Source organism: Saccopteryx leptura, chromosome 5, assembly GCF_036850995.1.
Source record: "Saccopteryx leptura isolate mSacLep1 chromosome 5, mSacLep1_pri_phased_curated, whole genome shotgun sequence".
Lineage (NCBI taxonomy): Eukaryota > Metazoa > Chordata > Mammalia > Chiroptera > Emballonuridae > Saccopteryx > Saccopteryx leptura.
Window position 1 is genome coordinate 103,003,867 of NC_089507.1, and position 18,660 is coordinate 103,022,526.

The following is an 18,660-nucleotide window of genomic DNA, read 5'->3' on the forward strand; positions in this document are numbered from 1 at the left end:
TTCCCTCCTTCCACACTTCTAAGACTGATCCAGTTCAGTTCGCTTGGACAAATAACAGTGCATTCCATTCGGGCTGGACTATTATTGTCACCATCTCTCACTCTCTCCCCCTCTCAGCCTGCACAAGTGGCTTCCTGCTTGGATGTGGCAGGGTCGTTGAACTATAAGACCCTGCTCAGGACCCTGAGAAAAGCTGGGCAAGTTGTCATTCTGCTCAATGTCACCATCTTCACCTGAGAGTGGGAAAAGACTCACTGAATTGTTCTCCATCAGCTTGTCCCGCAGGGACTGTGGGGCCTGGGCTAAGTTTCTCCTCCACCCAGTGGGCTGCTCCACGTGGATTACACCACTGGGCAAGCAGCACACCAGCGCTGCCGGCTGTCACCCGCTGCAGGGACCCAGACCAGTGCAGCAGCCTCAGGACCCTGACCGGGCGACATCCCAGTCCTGCAGCCTCAGCTCTCTGGGAGGCGCAGCAGCTTGTATGAATGCTCACAGGCCACGTATGAGGGGAGCTGGTGTCAACTCCGTGTTCCCAAACAAGGACTGGGGTACTGACGGCACCTAAAATCCACAGTAGCTCCTCTCTGGAGTCTGAGCTTTCCCGTCTCCCCAGGACTGCTACCTTACTGTAAATCCTTTTTTTTTTTTTTACTTATTCAAAGCAATTTACTCTTAGGTGTCAGGCTTGATTTTACAGAATTTTGCTGCTGCTTCTGGACTGCCTGAACTCCAGGACTGCCAGTGGCCAGAGAGACGAAAAGCAGCGGGCGCGTGTCACCCCCAGAGCCTTCCAAGCCGGGTGCTGCGTGCAGACTGGGACCCTACTGTTTGGCATCTGTCCTCACACTGACTTTACACGAGCGCTGCCTGGGACACACTATGCGGTGGGGAGAAAAGGAACTGCGTTTCTTTCACTTCCCTCCTCAAGGCAGGCACCCCAACATTACAGCTGGAGGGATCAAACAGTCTAGCACAACTGCTTCCCCAGGCAGGTCACTTCTGTGCGGGTGCGGAATGTCACACCTGACACACCCTCAGAAGCTCTGACAAGCCAGCCTTCAGATGCTCCTCAGGTAAAAACTTCCTGAAAGGATGTGGTCTGCTGCTCTATTTAATTTGGTGTCGGTGACAAAGAACTACAAATCTTCCCTAAAATGCCCTGGCACGTCAAGACAACTCCACATATATGAGCAACTAATACATGTAAGTAGATGAGATGATTGTGGAATGGTTAACCTCTCGCGCGCGGGCACGCGCGCACACACACACACACACACACACACACACACACACCCATCTTGAACCCACCACAGTTATCAGCAGAGAGGAGTGAGCAAGCTTTGCTGTCTGATTTCAGCTCTCCTCTCCGTAAGCACGTACCCTCTCCCTGCCACTATGAGCAGCAACGATGACAGCACAGAAACAGAATATCAATAATACCCTGGCGGGCCATGCCCTCCCCAAGGAAAGGATTTTTTTTCAGCTTACCTGCGAGGGTCATGAACTTCCACGGAAAACTTCTTTTCTCTGAAATACAGGTTTTCCAACTGTCTCCACTGGAATATCTGGACAGAAAACAGTACAGTTTAACTTCAGGAGTGCTCGGTTCACAGCAGCTGCAGTCCTCTCTGTGCGCAGGCTCCTTCCTTATCAAAGACTGTACAGTTGTTTTGGCCTCCTCTGCCTCCTGCTCCACACACACACACACACACACACACACACACACACACACACACTGCTCTCCAGTTCAAAACCAGGCAACCTGGGTGTGGGTTTTCCTGCAGGTTTCTCAGCGGGAACAAAACAAGTCCTTTCCAAGTTGTTGCCGGTTGCTTTGCCTTTGTTGAGTTCTCCAAGACGGTTCCCAGCTCTGCAGAGCTTTTCCTCTGAGGAGAGGGGAGGGGGCGAGTGCAGAGAGGAGCCTGCTGACGGGAGGGAGCAGGGCAGCCAGCACGGGCGGCTGGAAGGGAAGCAGTAGCCATCTGCAGGAGAATGCCCTAGGCTTCCTCCCTCCAGTGCTGAAATGGGAAGGCACTCAAATTCCCAGCCTCCCATTGGGACTCCACTTCCTGCCCACTAATGTGTAAGCGCTAGGACTCACCCTGGTGATTCGGCAGCTCAGGAAGCCTCCCTGAGAAGGGCGGGGGCTGCTTTGACCTTATTTTGGGCTAGGCAACTCCAGACAACAATCTGAGCCTGTCAAGCCCATGCTGCTTCCTGCAGCACAAAGAAAGCCCAGGGTCCTGCTACCGACTGCAGGACCCTGCAGCCCCCGAGGGCTCATGCAGGCAGGGGTGAGAGGGGGAATTAGGTAGTTCTGAGAAGTGGGCAGTAAAAAGAGTTCGTGATGGACGCCACCCCCCAGACCCTCATGGGCATTTTTCCAAGAGAGAGTCCACTGACTCAGAGCTGACTGTGAGGACTGGGAGTAATTAAGGCTGCAGTGTTGCTGGAGGGAGGGGGCAGTGTCTTTCACAGGATGAAAAAGAAAGTTAACCCTCTGGGAAATGTCAAAAGATGTTCAAGTTATGCACACATTATTTATATTTGATGCATACTGTATCCTTTTATATACTGAGAATTTGAGTTTATTTTGCTCAAAGAAGGGTAAAATAATCCTGTTCTTGTCCTCCATCCTGAAGTAGCTGACCCCTCCCAGGGGCATATGATCAAGGTGTCATCCGAGACCCTGAGTGCCATCATCTGGAGCTCTTGACCCTCTGCCACCTCCTCATGGTTTCTCTTTAAAGACTGAGTACAGTACCCCTGTGTCACCTCAGCCCCATCCTCCCAGGCCCAAGACACGGCTAGTCAGGGCTCAGCCAAAGACGCCACCCCTTTCTCAGAGGGCTGGATAAAAACCTTTCTAGAGTGGCTGCATTCTTTTCTCTTCAGAACCTGCTGGGCAGAATTTTTTGTCTGCATAGTAAGGAGGAAGACTCTTATTCTTCTGTATTACAGAGCAACCTCCTTGGTCCACAGTTCAAAGTACATGTCACTCTGAAGACAAGGGAAGCTATAATTTTCTTTCTCCTTGAGGGGCTATTCCAAGTGGGTGGTGACACATTTCAAGGAAAGTGACCCAAAGCCTGGCACTGCCTCAGACAGCTTTATGTCAAGACTCAGAGGAAATGCCATCTGAGGAGAATCTGTATGACTCAAGTGACAGGCCTGAGTCTCAGGCTCCTAGCTGATGCCGTTACATTAAATCACTCAATGAAAACCCCACAGTTCCTCTCTGACCCCCTGTTGTTAGCTATTTATAGATGTTCCACTTGAACTTGGCCACAGCCGGAAAAGCAACAGAACCATCAGCTTCCCTGACACTGACCTCATAACGTGGCAGCAGCAGAGTCCAGAGTGCCCAGCACACAGGCTCTGGAGCTCGACTGCATCTGTTGAATCCAGCATCTCCTACATGCAAGTTCTTTGCTCTCAGGCAAGTGACAGCACTTCCTTTAGCCTCAGTTTCCCCATCTGTAAAATGGCACCAATGGTGCCTCCAGGCACAGCTCAGCAACAGACCCTCAAAGCCTCACTTTGGCATAAAGCAGGCGCTCAGTGAACTTAGATCTTACCATGATTTCTAACTGTTCTCACTTCTCCCAGATCCTTGGTAATAAAAGAGAATAACTCAGAACCAAAATTTTTCTTTTAATTTCCTAGCTCAAGCTCTCACATTAGGGTTTAAGAAAAGACAGTTTGATTACTTTCATGTTGGAAATCTCTAAGTGTACAGAATTATTCCCCACTCCCCTCTCTCTTTCCTTTCTTTGGAGGTGAAGGGTGGGAGGAAGATGGCTGGTCCCTGAGGGGACCCTCAGCTTCTGCGCTGCACGCACCCTGGCTAGGACCCGTCACCGGCCTGTGACCTGAGGGCCCGTGCTCAGGAGGGCCCTTTGGGTATCGCTCTCCTGTCACCATGCTGAAATTCTCCGTGAGTGTGGAACAAGGGCCCTGCATTTTCATTTGCACGGGACCAGCAGACTGTGTCCCTGGTCCATCTTTGGTCCTGGCAGTTCTGGTGCCACAGGCACCAGGGATAAGGTGCTCACCCTGCGTCCACTGCCCCTTCTCTATCAGGAGGAAGGAGAGGAAACCTGGTGTGAGCGTGCCTGCAAACAGCACCCTTGGGCCATTTATTTGGAGTCCCTTGGCTCCCTACCTCCTGCTCCTGCAAAATACAACGAGCAAGGCCTTCCCTTGAAGTGCGCCCCATGCAGTTGATGTAAAGAGCCCTGTCCCTGCCAGAGGCCCAGACCAAACCACCCAGCTCTGCTGTGGGCCCTTGAGCCTTCGCCACCCCTGCTGCGCTCAGACTCCTGTCCCGGGCACTGCACCGGGGCTGCCTTGCTCTGGCCTCTCCCCAGAATGCTGTCTACAGACATTTTCTAACCGAGGCCAGAGCTGTGGCTTTCTCTCCTGTCTGACACACTGGGGAGAGGGTGGGAATGAGGTGACTGAACGGGCAGTTTTTCCAGACAGGACTGCACTGGGACGTTAGCGGGGTCCCAGGAATCGAAGAGGTGATGTGCACGAGGGCACCGGGGGGACGCTTTCCCCTCACTGGGCGGGGGTGGGAGGGGTGGGCGGCAGGTGTATGCAGGCAGTGGGGGGCACAGCAGCCTGATCCTTTCCCCTCACTGGGGGTGGGGGTGGGGGTGGGAGGGGTGGGCGGCAGGTGTATGCAGGCAGTGGGGGGCACAGCAGCCTGATCCTTTCCCCTCACTGGGGGTGGGGGTGGGAGGGGTGGGCGGCAGGTGTATGCAGGCAGTGGGGGCACAGCGGCCTGATCCTTTCCCCCCACTGGGGGCGGGGGTGGGAGGGGTGGGCTGCAGGTGTATGCAGGCAGTGGGGGCACAGCGGCCTGATCCTTTCCCCTCACTTGGGGGGGTGGGAGGGGTGGGCTGCAGGTGTATGCAGGCAGTGGGGGGCACAGCGGCCTGATCCTTTCCCCTCACTTGGGGGGGTGGGAGGGGTGGGCGGCAGGTGTATGCAGGCAGTGGGGGGTACAGCGGCCTGATCCTTTCCCCTCATTTTGGGCAGCAGGGGTCTGGAGGCAATGGGATGAAGCTCTGCACTGAGGGGCTGGCCACCAGATGTTCCCCTCACTGTAAATGCACCTTCTCTACACAGAGGGCTGCAAATTTCTGCCCTGGGCCCCACAGCTTAGAGGCCCTGCCTGCTAATCCCTCTGCTGAAGCTGGAACGGTAAAAACAAGCAATAGACAGAAGATGCTTGACCTTGCCCCCTTTGTAAACAGGCCATGCTGGGCTCCAGATGTGCTGGTTTGGGGGCAGCTCCTGATCCTCTGTGTCACTTCAGAAGAACCTTTCTGGCTCAGTGCAGCTTCTTCACTCTGTCACCAGGTAAAGAAGCCCATGTGCTTTGCGACTCCAGATAAAGACTCACGAGACACACACACACTAATCATTATGACTCTGCGAGTTCCTTTAGGATTTGGTATAACTCCTCTGGCCAATTATGCCCAAGGAGCTAATTAGAAGCTAAAATACATGGTCCTATCAATAATCAAAGGATTTATTAATTAATACTTATTAAATCAAGTCTTTCTAATACACTTCATCAGCGCATCTTCAAAAGCTCTGTAAACATACCTTCTTTGATCTTTTTAGCATCCCCAAGAAAAGTGAGTGGGAAATTTTCTTCTTGGTGAAAATGAGGGCATAGAAACTAGGAGAAACTGCCTAAGGCCACACAGCAAGTTAGTCAAGAAACCAGAAACAGGAGTCAAGGTCACCTGGACCATTACTCTAACCTCTAACTATGTTCCTTTCCACATGGGCCCACCAATTAGTGGGAAGAGCTTTTACTCACTAATGGCTAGTTAACTTTATGAGTGGAATGATTTTTACAAATAAGCAACAGTGTGACCATAAGAAAAAAGTATAAAACCAAATCTTTTTAGTGCTATATAGTGATTTTTCTTACTTTTTTTGCTGTCAATATTATTTCTTTCTCTTTTCAGAAAAGATTCCTTTGATTCTCTGCTCAGAGATGCCTTAGTATTTAGGAGTTTTTGAACAAGGACTAGCAACTAAAATCATGATTAAGAACAGCCTTAATAATTCGGGCTTGCCTTAATTAAATGTAGAGAAACCATTTGGCAGTGGTTTCATGGGGACGGTGTTTCACTGACACTGGCACCATGGCTGGTACTAGATGTAGAGTCATTTTTGACCAAGACTTGTGATTCCCAAGGGATCACGGATCTTCCACTTATCCTTTTTGGGACCCAATGTCCTAATGTATAAAACAGGAGATGAGAAATGTTTATCCATGGAGAGCAGAAAAGAGTGGCTAATAGCCTAACCAGGCAGTGGTACAGGGGATAGAGCACTGACCTGGGACTCAGAGGACCCAGGTTCAAAACCCCGAGGTTACTGGCTTGAGCGCAGGGTTGCATTCTTGAGCGTGGGATCATAGACATAACCCCATGGTCGCTGGCTTAAGTCCAAAGGTCGTTGGTTTGATCTCAAGGTCTCTGGCTTGAGCAAGGGGTCACTGGCTCAGCTGGAGCCCCCTGGTCAAGGCACATATGAGAAGGCAATCAATGAACAACTAAAGGGGCCGCAACTATGAGTTGATGCTTCTTATCTCTCTCCCTTCCTGCAGGTCTGCCCTTGTCTGTCCATCTGTCCCTCCCTCCTTCTCTCTCTATCTCTTACTAAAAAGAAAAAAAAGTGGCTAATAAATACTACCTTTAAGCCCTAAGTGCAACAGGGTGCATGTAAACACTTAATGGACAGGACTTGGTTACTGGATCCTATTAGCTGGTCCGATGGATTCCCACATCCTGTGTATAGCTGATAGTCATGGCAGGAAACAGCTAATGTTCCCCCAACCACCACCACCACCACCACCAGGGACAGAGGAAAGGGCCTTGACTCCAGGAGACTTCCTCCCTGCAAGTGTTTACTGATGCCGGGATAGCACGTGGGTGGTAGGCGAGCTTTCAGAATGATGTGAAAATAAAGTCTTGAGCGGAAGCTCACTCTAGTAGCACTGATTCTTGACCAGGACTTCAGGGAGTCTAGTCTCTCTCCTGTCCCTGAGGCTGAATCACCAGGTTTCTTAATGACCTCTCTCTGAGTAACTTCCTGCTTTTAGAGGGACATTATACAGAATGCCAGCAACCATCTGGTCCAGCCTCCTCCTCCCGGAGATAAAGGAAGCCCAGTGGAGAGGAGAGGAAGGTTAAGGGACTGGCAGAGGTTAAAGAAGTAACTGATGTGGGACCCAATCTTGTGACTTTTGTCCTGGGCTCTTTCTAAGACACCAGGAAGACCTGATGATAAGCGAGAACAAAACTGTTTCAGGCTGATGATTAAGTAAATGATCACTTCTCCAAAGGCCCTTGGCAGTCTACATGATGCTCAATGCTTTCCAAACACCAGCAAGGAGTTGTCTAAGAAGAATTAGACTCATGACCAGGAATAGTCTCCAGGCTCAGAGGGAAACATACATATTAAAAAACTTCTTTATTTTACTTCTGTCTGTTCACTTCTAGAAGAAGGGCTGTCATTCCCTAATCTTTGAGTATATTTATACCTTCAGTAAATAAAAATGAGTTGCCACACATCTCAAGGGCTACAGGACAAAAGAAGGAGTAGGTGAAGTTTAATTAAAATGGACGTGCACCACACAACACCCACACTTGAGTGCTCAGAGAATATTATCAGGTGAGCCCTGATGAGATTCCGCTACTATAGGAAAACCAATTCTAAGGAAGACAGAAGCATATATATATATAATTTTTTTTTTTTTGTTGTTGTTGTTGTTGGTTAACACCATATGTTAGAGGTTTTAAATATCAGTTGCACAGGTATGTGATATATTTTACTTTATGCTTAAAGAAGAAAAAAGCAAGGCCTAGAGTTTTAGGCAATATCTAATCACCATCCTCTTTCCAACCACTCAAGTAGTGGTGTTTAGTTTGCATGGCCCTATGCTAGTAGGAAAAGGAAGGATAGAATGCCTAATGTATATTTATATTGTAAGGAGCTTGCAGTCTAAATTTAGTCAAGAAGATGTAACATCCACAAAGTAGATGGCATTTGTGATATAGTAATAATTTCCTGATGGAGTTTAAAATTATCTATAGTTAATTGAGGAAGACACTAAGAAATGAAAAAATATTCTGTGCTCATGGATTGGAAGAATGAACATTGTTGAAATGCCAATGATTCCTAAAGCAATCTACAGATTCAATGCAATCTCTATCAAAACCCCAAGAGCATTTTTCACAGAGATAGAACAAAAAAATAGTAAAATTTGTATGGAACCACAAAAGACTCCAAATAGACAAAGCAATCCTGAGGGGGAAAAAACAAAGCGAGAGGTATCACATGCCCCAACTTCAAACTATACTACAAAACTATAGTAATCAAAACAGTATGGTACTGCCTGGTTGTAACAGATACACAGACCAACAGAATAGAATTGAGAGCCCAGAAATAAATCCACACATACAGGGATAAATTTATGACAAAGGAGTCAAGGACATACAATGGAAAATGGAAAGTCTCTTCAATTAGTAGTGTTGGGAAAACTGGTCAGCCACATGCAAGAGAATGAAACTAGACCATGACCTTACACCATACACAAAATCAATTCAAAATGGATTTAAGACTTGAATGCAAGACCTTACACCATAAAATAAATAGAAGAAAACAGAGGTGCTAAGCCCCTGGACATCAGTCTTAATGATGTTTTAGTGGGCTTGACTCCAATGGCAAGAAAACAGAAAATAAATAAACAAATGGGACTACATCAATTAAAAAGCATCTGTATGGCAAAAAAAAACAATCAACAAAACAAAAAAGGCAACCTACCATATGGGAGAAGATATTTTTAAATCATATATCCAATAAGGAGTTAACATCCAAAATATATCAACAACTTATACAACCAACAACAAACAAACATTAAAAAATGAGCAGAGGCCCTAGCCGGTTGGCTCAGTGGTAGAGCATCGGCCCAGCGTGTGGAAGTCCCGGGTTTGATTCCCGGCCAGGGCACACAGGAGAAGAGCCCATCAGCTTCTCCACCCCTCCCCCTCTCCTTCCTCTCTGCCTCTCTCTTCCCCTCCCACAGCCGAGGCTCCATTGGAGCAAAGATGGCCCGGGCGCTGAGGATGGCTCCATGGCCTCTGCCTCAGGCGCTAGAATGGCTCTGGTTGCAACAGAGCAACGCCCCAGATGGGCAGAGCATCACTCCCTGGTGGGCATACTGGGTGGATCCTGGTCGGGCGCATGCGGGAGTCTGACTGCCTCCCTGTTTCCAACTTCAGAAAAATACAAAAAAAAAAAAAAAAATGAGCAGAGGACATAAATCGACATTTTCCCAAAGAAGACATACATATGGCCAACAGGCATGGAAAAAATGTTCAACATCACTAATTATTAGGAAAATGCAAATCAAAACCATAATGAGATATCACTTTATACTTGTTAGGAAGGAAGGCTATTACTGAAAAGACAAGAAAAAAGTGTTGGGAGGATATGAAGAAAAGGGAAACCTGTGCACTGTTGGTGGGATTGTAAATGGTATGGCTAATATGGAAAACAGTATGGAAATTCATCAAAAAAAATTAAATCAGAACAACTATTTGATCCAGCTATTCCACTTCTGGGTACTTATCCACAGAATACAAAACACTAATTTAAAAAGATATATGCATCCATATGTTTATTGCAGCATTATTTACAATAGTCAAGATATGAAAACAACCTAAGTGTCCGACAATGGATGAATGTGTAAAAAGGGAAAATGGAGGAGGGTAGAAAGGGTCAAATGTATGGTGATGAATCGAAACTAGACCCTTGCTGGAGAACATGCTAGTATAGTGTCTACAGATGCCGGTTTGCAATGTTGTACACCTGAAACCTACATAATGTTATAAACCACTTTTATCTCAATTTAAAAAAGAAAAAAAATCATCTCTAGTTTCTGTATTAGGCTTTAAAAAAATCTATAAAATTGCTGCACCCTTTTATTGAGATATGTCCCATGCTTTTGTCTCAGATAATCAATATTCATTCATCATTTATTCTACATGATTTTGGTTCATCACTTTTATGGGTGAGAACACTGACTTGGAAGTCAAGAGATCTCAGTGACAGTTCCGACCCTGTGAGCCCGTCTGCATGTATGCTTCCTTTTCTGTACCAGGAGGGATGTGTGTGGGCATTCCTACCGCCTGTGGATGGGTTGAAGGTCAGCACTGTAAATCTCCCAAAGTCACACTGCTTCTCTTTGAAATTTAAAAATCAAGTAGCTTGTCTTAGAACATTTCCTACTTATGGGAGACCATATAGGCTAGTGCTGATTAAAAGCATGGATTTCAAAACCACACTGTCTACTGCTTACTGGCTGTCTATTATTAGCAATGCAATTTGTGTCTTAGTCTTTTCATCTTTGAAATACTAATAAGTTTTATTTTCATAAGGCTGCTGTATTAATGAATTAATACATATAAAGTGCTTAAAATGGTAGCCAGTATATTTATTTTTTATTACTGAGTTAGTGGTCAATAAATACTAGCTATTACTATGTTCTTTCATGTCCATCATTTACATGTCAGAATTATTCTTAATGTAAAAAATAATGTTCTGAATACTTTGAATATGTATCAGCCCAAAGTATAGGTCTGTGTAACTATCTTTAAAAGATGGATAATATGGTACCATGAGCATTTAAAAACTGCTTTCTATTAATTAGATTTGTTACAATGCAAGCATAAGTCCAACCCAGGTTATCAATCATTCCACTTGAGCTGCTGTTTGTGGAATTGCCTTTGGGCTTCTTGGTCCTAGTTCTTATCCAGCCAGTTTCTGGGTCCACTGTAATTCTGACCTGAGTCAATTTTGACCATTTCCCTGCTATAACTTCTAATCTCAAAACCTTCACCCTGAGGAGAAACTACCCTATTCTAATATGGCTCAAGATTACTCGAAATGGGAACCAAATCAGGTCCTCCAACAGAGGCCAACTAAGTTCACAGAGCATTTGCTTACAAAGTGCTTACGAGTACGCCCTTCCTTACCGGCACTGGGAGAGGGCTGCTGGCATCTATCTTCTGAGAGGACCGCCACCCCAGCAGAGAAAACAATGGCTAATTTTTCTCCACAGCCAGGCCTAATGGGATCAAGATGTCCCTCTAGCCAGCTGACTCCTCTTCACTGTCGGAGAACACAAGCTCTAAATTGATTTGGTTAATTCAGTGACAGATACCCAGAGCGCCAGGCCTTGACCCTTTCATGGATGGCCTCTTTTTAACCCATCAAAAACCTTTTAGCTTTGGCCTGATGAGTCATTACCATGAGAGGAAAAAGAGCAAGAGGGTTGACAAGTATGCATCAGGTCAAGAGAGAGACAGGCGATTTTATTCTTCCCCATTGGACTGAATTTCTCTTCTTTTTCTCCTGGGAGGGCCTCTCTCTAGATATGATTTTATTCTGTGGACCTTGGCTTTTCTTGCAGAAAGATGTACCATAAAACTTCAGAAGAAGTCAAAACTTTAAAGAGAAGCTGAAAGTATTTTTACTTTCTTATTCACTTCTTTTCTCCTTAGAGTGGCCAGTGGGTGTCTATGGGGTGAGTGTCTGAATGGAGAACCGGCCTGTCAGCACAACACTTGCATCTATTTTGGCCTTTGTAGCAATATGTGTGGAGGCCCAGTGTGTGTGGCTTACCCTCTCTGTGCTCTAAGCTTTCCTTTAAAAAACACTTAAAGGCTAACTACACCTGCTATGATTTATGTTGGGGGAGGATTCAGAGAAGGAATTAGTCTCAGGCATATTGGAAACATCTGAATTGTGAAGGCCACGTCACTGGCAAGGGCAAAGACTTCTCATTTTTTGGCTGTTATAAGATTTTTTTTTTTTGGATTACTTTGAAGGTCAGATTCTGGAGAAAATATATGTTTCCCTTTTTTGGTGGGGGGTGGGGTTTACCTGGCAGCTCTGTCCAGAGGTGAGGCACCCCTGATTTCCCTGGTGGAGGCATCCAACTCCACGGAAGACAGGGACAGAATGGACGATGGGTTGGCAATCAGCTCTATGTGGAAGCAAAGGTATATACTCATGACTAAAACTTGTGTAATCAAGCTAAGAAAAAAAAAAAACAGATGAAATGACACTACCCTACCCTAACGGTAGCCGTGTGAAACAAAGCTAAAAGACTTGGTAAGCCACAAATCTCGTTGGGAATAATTATGCAAGTGCAGCTTGTGTACACTTTAAACAGCCAAAGTTTGCTTCAAAGCTTGGCCCATCCTGCTGGAGAGGTTAAAGGTCTTGCAGGTGTGGCTTCTGTGGGTACCAGGAGGAGGCAGATTGTCTGCTGCCAGAGACCTTAGGTGTGAGCTCCAGCCACCGCTGCTTGGAGAGCGACTCAGGGAGTGCGGAGGCTGAGTGGCACTGGGCCAGGGCCGGCAGCGTGCTGTTCAAGTCAGGCTGCTGCAGAGAACACTTGTCGTCTTGCTGGCTGTCCTGCAGAGGTGGCTGAAGTCAGCAGACAGGGGAGCCCGGGGCCCACCCCACATCAGCCCCGATTTCCTGCTGGAGGGATGGAGGGGCCATCTCTGTAGCTGGGGCCCTGGTTAAAGTTGGTGATTTTTCTCTTAGGATCCTCTCACTGGAGCAATTGTGCATCTGCTCCACAATTTTTCTTTTCCAGAAAGAGGGGAGATGAGGCCATATTTTCAAGAGGTGAGAATTTTAACTCTCGAATCTCTGTCTCCTGGGAGGGCTGCTCCTGTTTAAAGCTCGGTTTTGTTCCTGTTTCCCTAGAGGAATTTTGAAACGGGCAGGTCAGCTTGGGTAGCTGTGAACCTGGGCAAGGTGGGGAGAGGGGGAAACGGAGCCTTCCCTGCAGTCTGCCCTAAACACTTCCCACGAACACTGTCCCCAGACTTCCTAGCCCAGTCTGGCTAGTTCTCCCAGAAACTCAGATACAGCCCTCTGCCAAAGCGATTATTGTCTCATGTTGTGATTCTCTGTTTACTCAAATGTCTTCTCTATCAGACTAAGCTCCTTGAAGGTATAGTCTGGCACCCGGCCCGATACCTGTGGCATATTAGACACTCAATAATTATTTAAGTGAATGAATGAGTGAAAAGCTTCGCGGGGTAGGAATTACGGCAACTGAAGTTCAGAGGTTAGGTCACTTTCTCAGTCACACAGCGGATAAATGGCAGGAGCTGGTATCTGAACCCTTATCTGTTTGCTTGAAATTCAGGCCACTTCCGATCGGAGGAGCCGTCAGTGGCTGAACCTGAACATCCTGTTAAAAATCCATTTCTAAACTGCAAGGGATGTGGCGAGAGGCAAGGGGCTGTTGAGTGCTGGCCCAGAGCCCCACCCGGGACGGCCTGCCCTCCTCTGGTGTCTGTCCGAGTGACGCCGGGCTCCAGACTGAGTGGGGTCTCAGGAGCTCACGGGCTTCAGCTGGAGTCCTAGTCCTGACCTGGAGTGACTCCCCACCACTCAATCCACCTGGAAACTGCCTCAGCACCCTTTCCGTCCCCCCCCACCCCCCACCCCCCGGCAGGTGCCGCCACTGAGCCCCAGGGCACCGGGCGTGAGGGCTGGTTCACACTGACACCTTTCTGGCTGTGCTAGGCTTTGGGGTCACACGGGTTCACACTTTCAGGAAGGTCAGTCAGTTCAGCCTGGGTTTTCCCTTTGAATCATTAAAAAAAACCCCAAAAAACGGAAAAAGATAAAAAAAGAAAACAGAAAAGAAAATCTCACAGAACTTGCTAAGTATAGCAGAGCTCAGCAGAAACAAGCAGAGATTGCCCAAGACAAAGTGAAGGTTACCAGATTCAATTGGCATCAGTTCCCAGTCTAATGTTTCTTGCTTCTAAGAAAGAAAAGGTGGCCAGATTAGTCAGAATTGTTCAATGGTCAGCCGTATTCCAGCAATTCATTCTCAATGTCTAGTTAGTTACTATGAGTTCTTTGGGTCCGTGTGGCTAGAGACAAAAAGTGAAACTGCGGGCAGTCCCCAGGCCTGGTGGGGACCTCGTGCACTCCCGTTGCCCTGTCAACAAGCAGAGCTGCCAGACGCCTCAGGCCCCCTCCAGCCTTCCTCTCCCTTGCAGTGTCTTCTCGCAAATCCTTCCTTACAGGAGTTCTACTGTTTATCCTTATTTCAATAAGGCTATTACACACATACGTATGAAGAAATTCTCAAAATTGGTGGTGGGTTACAACCAGCTATTAGATGTTCTGCCCTACCGTGTGCCAGGCAGCGGACATACAGTAGTGAAATAAACAAACCAGACTAAAACTTCTATATGTTTTTGTGAGAGGAGAGGTAGGCAAATAAGTGAGAAAACTACACAGTGAAGTCAGAGGATGTAGGGAAAATAGCTGTGGTAAGGCTTGCTCGCTGGTTTTCTGGCTGTAAGCACTTTGTGTGATTAGTGCATGAGCACACAGCAGAAAGCCACATTAGTGTGTAGTTCATATAAGGCTATGAGTACTTTACCTCGGGGCAGAATGCAGGCCTACCACTGTGAGGGGCGGTTTTCCTGATGGCTCATCCACCACTGTGAGGGGCGGTTTTCCTGATTGCTTGCCTACTGTTGCAAGAATCCAATAAAAAATGGCCCAACACCTTTCGGCTCCATGGTTCTTCTGTGGTTTGCCCAAATCCAATGTAAACTGTCCTGGCCTTGACCACCAGCATTACAGACAAAAGGTTCCAAGGGACCCTGGCTGGTTGGTTGAGTGGATAGAGAGTCAACTCAGCATATGGACATCCTGAGTTCAATTCCTGGTCAAGGCACACAAGAAAAGCATCCATCTGCTTCTCTTCCCATTCCTCTACAGTTCTCCTTTCTCTCCCTCTTCTCCTCTGCAGCCAGTGGCTCGATTGGTTTGAGCCTTGGCTCCAGGCACTGTGAATAGCTCAGCTGGTCTGAGCGCATCAGCCTCAGGTGCTGAGGATACCTCAGTTGATTCAAGCATCGGCCCCAGACAGGAGTTGCCGGGTAAGATCCTGGTCAGGGCACATGTGGGAGTCTTACTATCTCCCCTCCCCTCCCCTCAAAAAAGAAAAAAAAAGGTTCCACGGACAACCATAAAGGAGGACAAGAGGGGGTTGTCGGTGTTAAGGTGTTTGGGGAAGGCTGCACTGAAGTGACAGCTGAGTCAGTATCAGAAGGAAACGGGGGGACAAAGCCACGCAGCTGTGTGAGGCGGTGTAGCCAGTGCCAAGGCCCAAGGCACCGTGTGTGGCTGTTAATGTGGAAAATGCTGAAGTAAATGGCAGGAATATTATGCAGCCATATAAAAGGAAGCCATTCTGATTCATGTTATGACATGTAGAAAAACCTTGAACAATTCTTCTAAGTGAAATAAGCCAGATACATAAGGCCACAGGTTATACGGTTTTTTATATGAAATGTCTGGAATAGCCAAGACCAGAAAGACAAAACGTGGGTTTGTGGGTACTTAGGGCTTGGGGAGACGCATAAAGTGACCTGGAGCTTCCTTGTGGCCTTTCCCCTGTTTGGACGGGTAAGTCCTAGTCTGCATTATTCATGAGTCATAAGATGTTCTTCAGTTAAAACTCAGTAAAATAAATTATAAGGAGCCAGCAGACCAGGACAAAAACTCCCAGAACCCCAGTGATGCCCCTTATTCATAAGAAGACTTCCCTACAAACGCACCTCCCAACTTGTCTGACAGGTCTCCTATCAGGCCCTCCTCTCAAATCTCTGGTGGTCTCTGCAGATGACAGCTGCTCTCCCCCAGCCTGACAGCTCCGAGACATCATGGCTGAGGGATGATGTTGTCTCGGGGGAGTGTCCTCTCTGCCTCTGTGACCCTACAGTCTTTCATAGACTCAGCTAGCAAGAAATCTGGCCCCTGACCCATTCTGTATGGCTTTCAAACCCCACAGCTACAAGCATCCACTCAGTGATGTATTTAAAGACACACAGGTGTGCGCACGCACGTGCAGAGGAAATTCACTCAGCTGTGCCTCCTTGTGCTCACTGCAGGCAGGGGGGGGTCTTTGTTTCCAGTCAAATGTGAGGCCTGGAGGGAATGGCATACAGACCCCTCTGGCTCTGTGCCCTCCTAACAGGCTGGAACAGGACACCCATCACAAGGAGGCTAAGTCCGCTCCAGGGCTGGGGTTGGGGAGCCCATGGGCCACATTTGACACCAATGTGCCCTTTCGGAATGACTATAAAGACTGGCAAGGAGGCTTGCAAAACCCCACGTAGCACCACAAACACCTGCTGGCGATGCTGGAAAGAATGGGGTGATTGGATGGAGGGCTCGCTGAGGTCTCCCCAGTTGTTGGCTCAGCCCAGCTTTGTCACAAATTACGCTGTCTGTGGGTGAAGACACCATTGCAAAACCCGAGCCACAGGATATGAAAAGGAAGTCCCAGCTGAGATTTTAACATAAAAAAAATCTCCTTAACGTTAACAGTGAGCAGACCATCCAGTGGGGGAGGGAAAAGAAAAAAGCCAATAGCTAACTAGGCAGATCACAATGCTGGTCTGAAGGCCACTGAGGGCCTTGGCTGGCCTGTGAGAGCGCTGGTCTGAGGTGGTGTAATTATTAATCAGTGCCCTTGCTCACTCTCAAAAGTATTCTAGTTCGGCTACTAACACCCTGTGGCTACAAAAGGACAAATACTCTTTAGTGCCATGTATGTGAGTTCCTAGAGTAGTCAAACCCATAGAGACAGAGCAGAATGGTGGCTGCCAGGGCCTGGGGAGGAGGAAACAAGTTGTTTAGTGGGATATAATTTAAATTTTATAAGATGAAAAGTTCTGGAGATTGTTTGCACAACGATGTAAGTGATAGTAAACTGGACACTTAAAAAATAGTTTTGATGGTAAATTTTGTTATGTATATTTTATCACAATTAAATTTTTTTAAAAAATTTTAAGCCTTATGGTTTAGATGACTCTAAGACCCTTTGCCCTCAACTGGAGTGTAAAACATTTAGGAAGACAGAAACCGAGGGGAGGTTTTAGAGGGAAGGATGAGCTGTGAGCTATCCCTACCCAGAGGGAGATGAATGCCTTCTGCTAACCTAGTAAGACAGTAAATCAGGATCACCTGGAGAACTTGACAGGTGCTTTTAAAGTTAAGGGATATCTAAGATGGCTCCCTGTCTCCTGCTTAAGGAATCTAACCCACCTGGTGTCAGATGGCTTGAAGGAGCCTCACTCGGAGAGGTCAAGCCTGGAGATTTGGGTCTTTAAAAGGACTGGGTGCTCTAGTTTCTTTCTTTCTCTTTTTTCCTTCTTCCTTCCTTCCTTCCTTCCTTCCTTCCTTCCTTCCTTCCTTCCTTCCCTCCTTCCCTCCCTCCCTCCCTCCCTCCCTCCTTCCTTCCTTCCTTCCTTCCTTCCTTCCTTCCCTCCTTCCCTCCTTCCCTCCTTCCCTCCTTCCCTCCCTCCCTCCCTCCCTCCCTCCCTCCCTTCCTTCCTTCCTTCCTTCCTTTCTTTCTTATTGTGTATGTGTAACAGAGAGAGCGATACAGAGAGAGGAATAGATAGGAACAGACAGGCAGGAAGGGAGAGAGGTAAGAAGCATCAATTCTTCATTGCATCTCCTTAGCTGTTCATTGACTGCTTTCTCATTTGTGCCTTGACCAGGGGGGCTACAGCAGACTGAGTGGCCCCTAGCTCAAGCTAGTGACCTTGGGTCCAAGCTGGTGAGCTTTTGCTCAAACCAGATGAGCCCGTGCTCAAGCTGGTGACCTCGGGGTTTCAAACCTGGGTCCTCTGCATCCCAGTCCGACGCTCTATCCACTGCGCCACGACCTGGTCAGGCTCTAATTTCTTATTAACATTTATTTTGCTACTTAAAGGGACTGTGTGACTGAAATTACCTGGGAGTGGTCTGAAAAGTCACGGGCCTGACTGCATTTTTACCTAGGGAAGAACACATTTAAAGGGACAGTGTGAGATCAAAGCATTTTGCGGTTTGAATCCCAGGTGGTCAGTGTTCTTCTCAGACTAGCAAAGTCTTTGGCTTATAAACCAGAAAAACCAACTCTGTTCATATGTTACTAGGTTCATAGTTCTTTTTGGAGTCGGTAGGGCTACTGGATGCTCTTCTGCAGAGGTCTGGGATCCAACAATACTGTTTGGTTTTGATTTCCTTCTTCAAATTATATCCAATGTCAGTGGGGCTCTCAGAGTGGTGGGAATCTGCTCTGCCAGTGCTTTGGAAGCCAGTCAGCCTCAGGGGTGCTTCTGGCTCATCTGGCTGGGTGTTTATTTGCATGTTATAAATATCAAATGTTGTGTTTGACCCTGACAGTCATCACAGTCAGCATGGCTGTTTATATGGCCTTGTTAGCCCTGTCACAGGTGGCTGCTCATGTAGGGAGGACAAGTCTGAGACCAGGCACTGCTGTGTGAAATGGATGAGCCCTGGAAGACCCCACACCCCACAAAAGGGACAGATGTGTCAGTCTGGGGAAGGGAGAAAAATGAGTTCTGGTCATCTAATTGGATCTAGCTCAGGCTTTCGCTAAACTGAAGAACGTAGAAAGACCTACTGGAAAATGAACATTTTCTCTCTCTAATGCTTCTTCTGGGAACAGCTGATGTTATTATTCCTTTATTCATTCGCCCTCTTGTCTGTATG

At 47.3% G+C, this 18,660-nt stretch overlaps 1 protein-coding gene across 7 annotated transcripts in view; it reads right to left on the minus strand.

Moving 5' to 3' along the window:
- The window catches only part of FRMD4A (FERM domain containing 4A), a 673,627-nt gene that overhangs the window by 75,043 nt on the left and 579,924 nt on the right, over positions 1-18,660 (minus strand). For all 7 annotated transcript variants that reach the window (XM_066384150.1, XM_066384151.1, XM_066384153.1 and 4 more), the window contains one exon: positions 1,492-1,568. In XM_066384150.1, the coding sequence (XP_066240247.1) occupies positions 1,492-1,568 (77 nt within the window). The remainder of the gene's footprint in view (positions 1-1,491; positions 1,569-18,660) is intronic.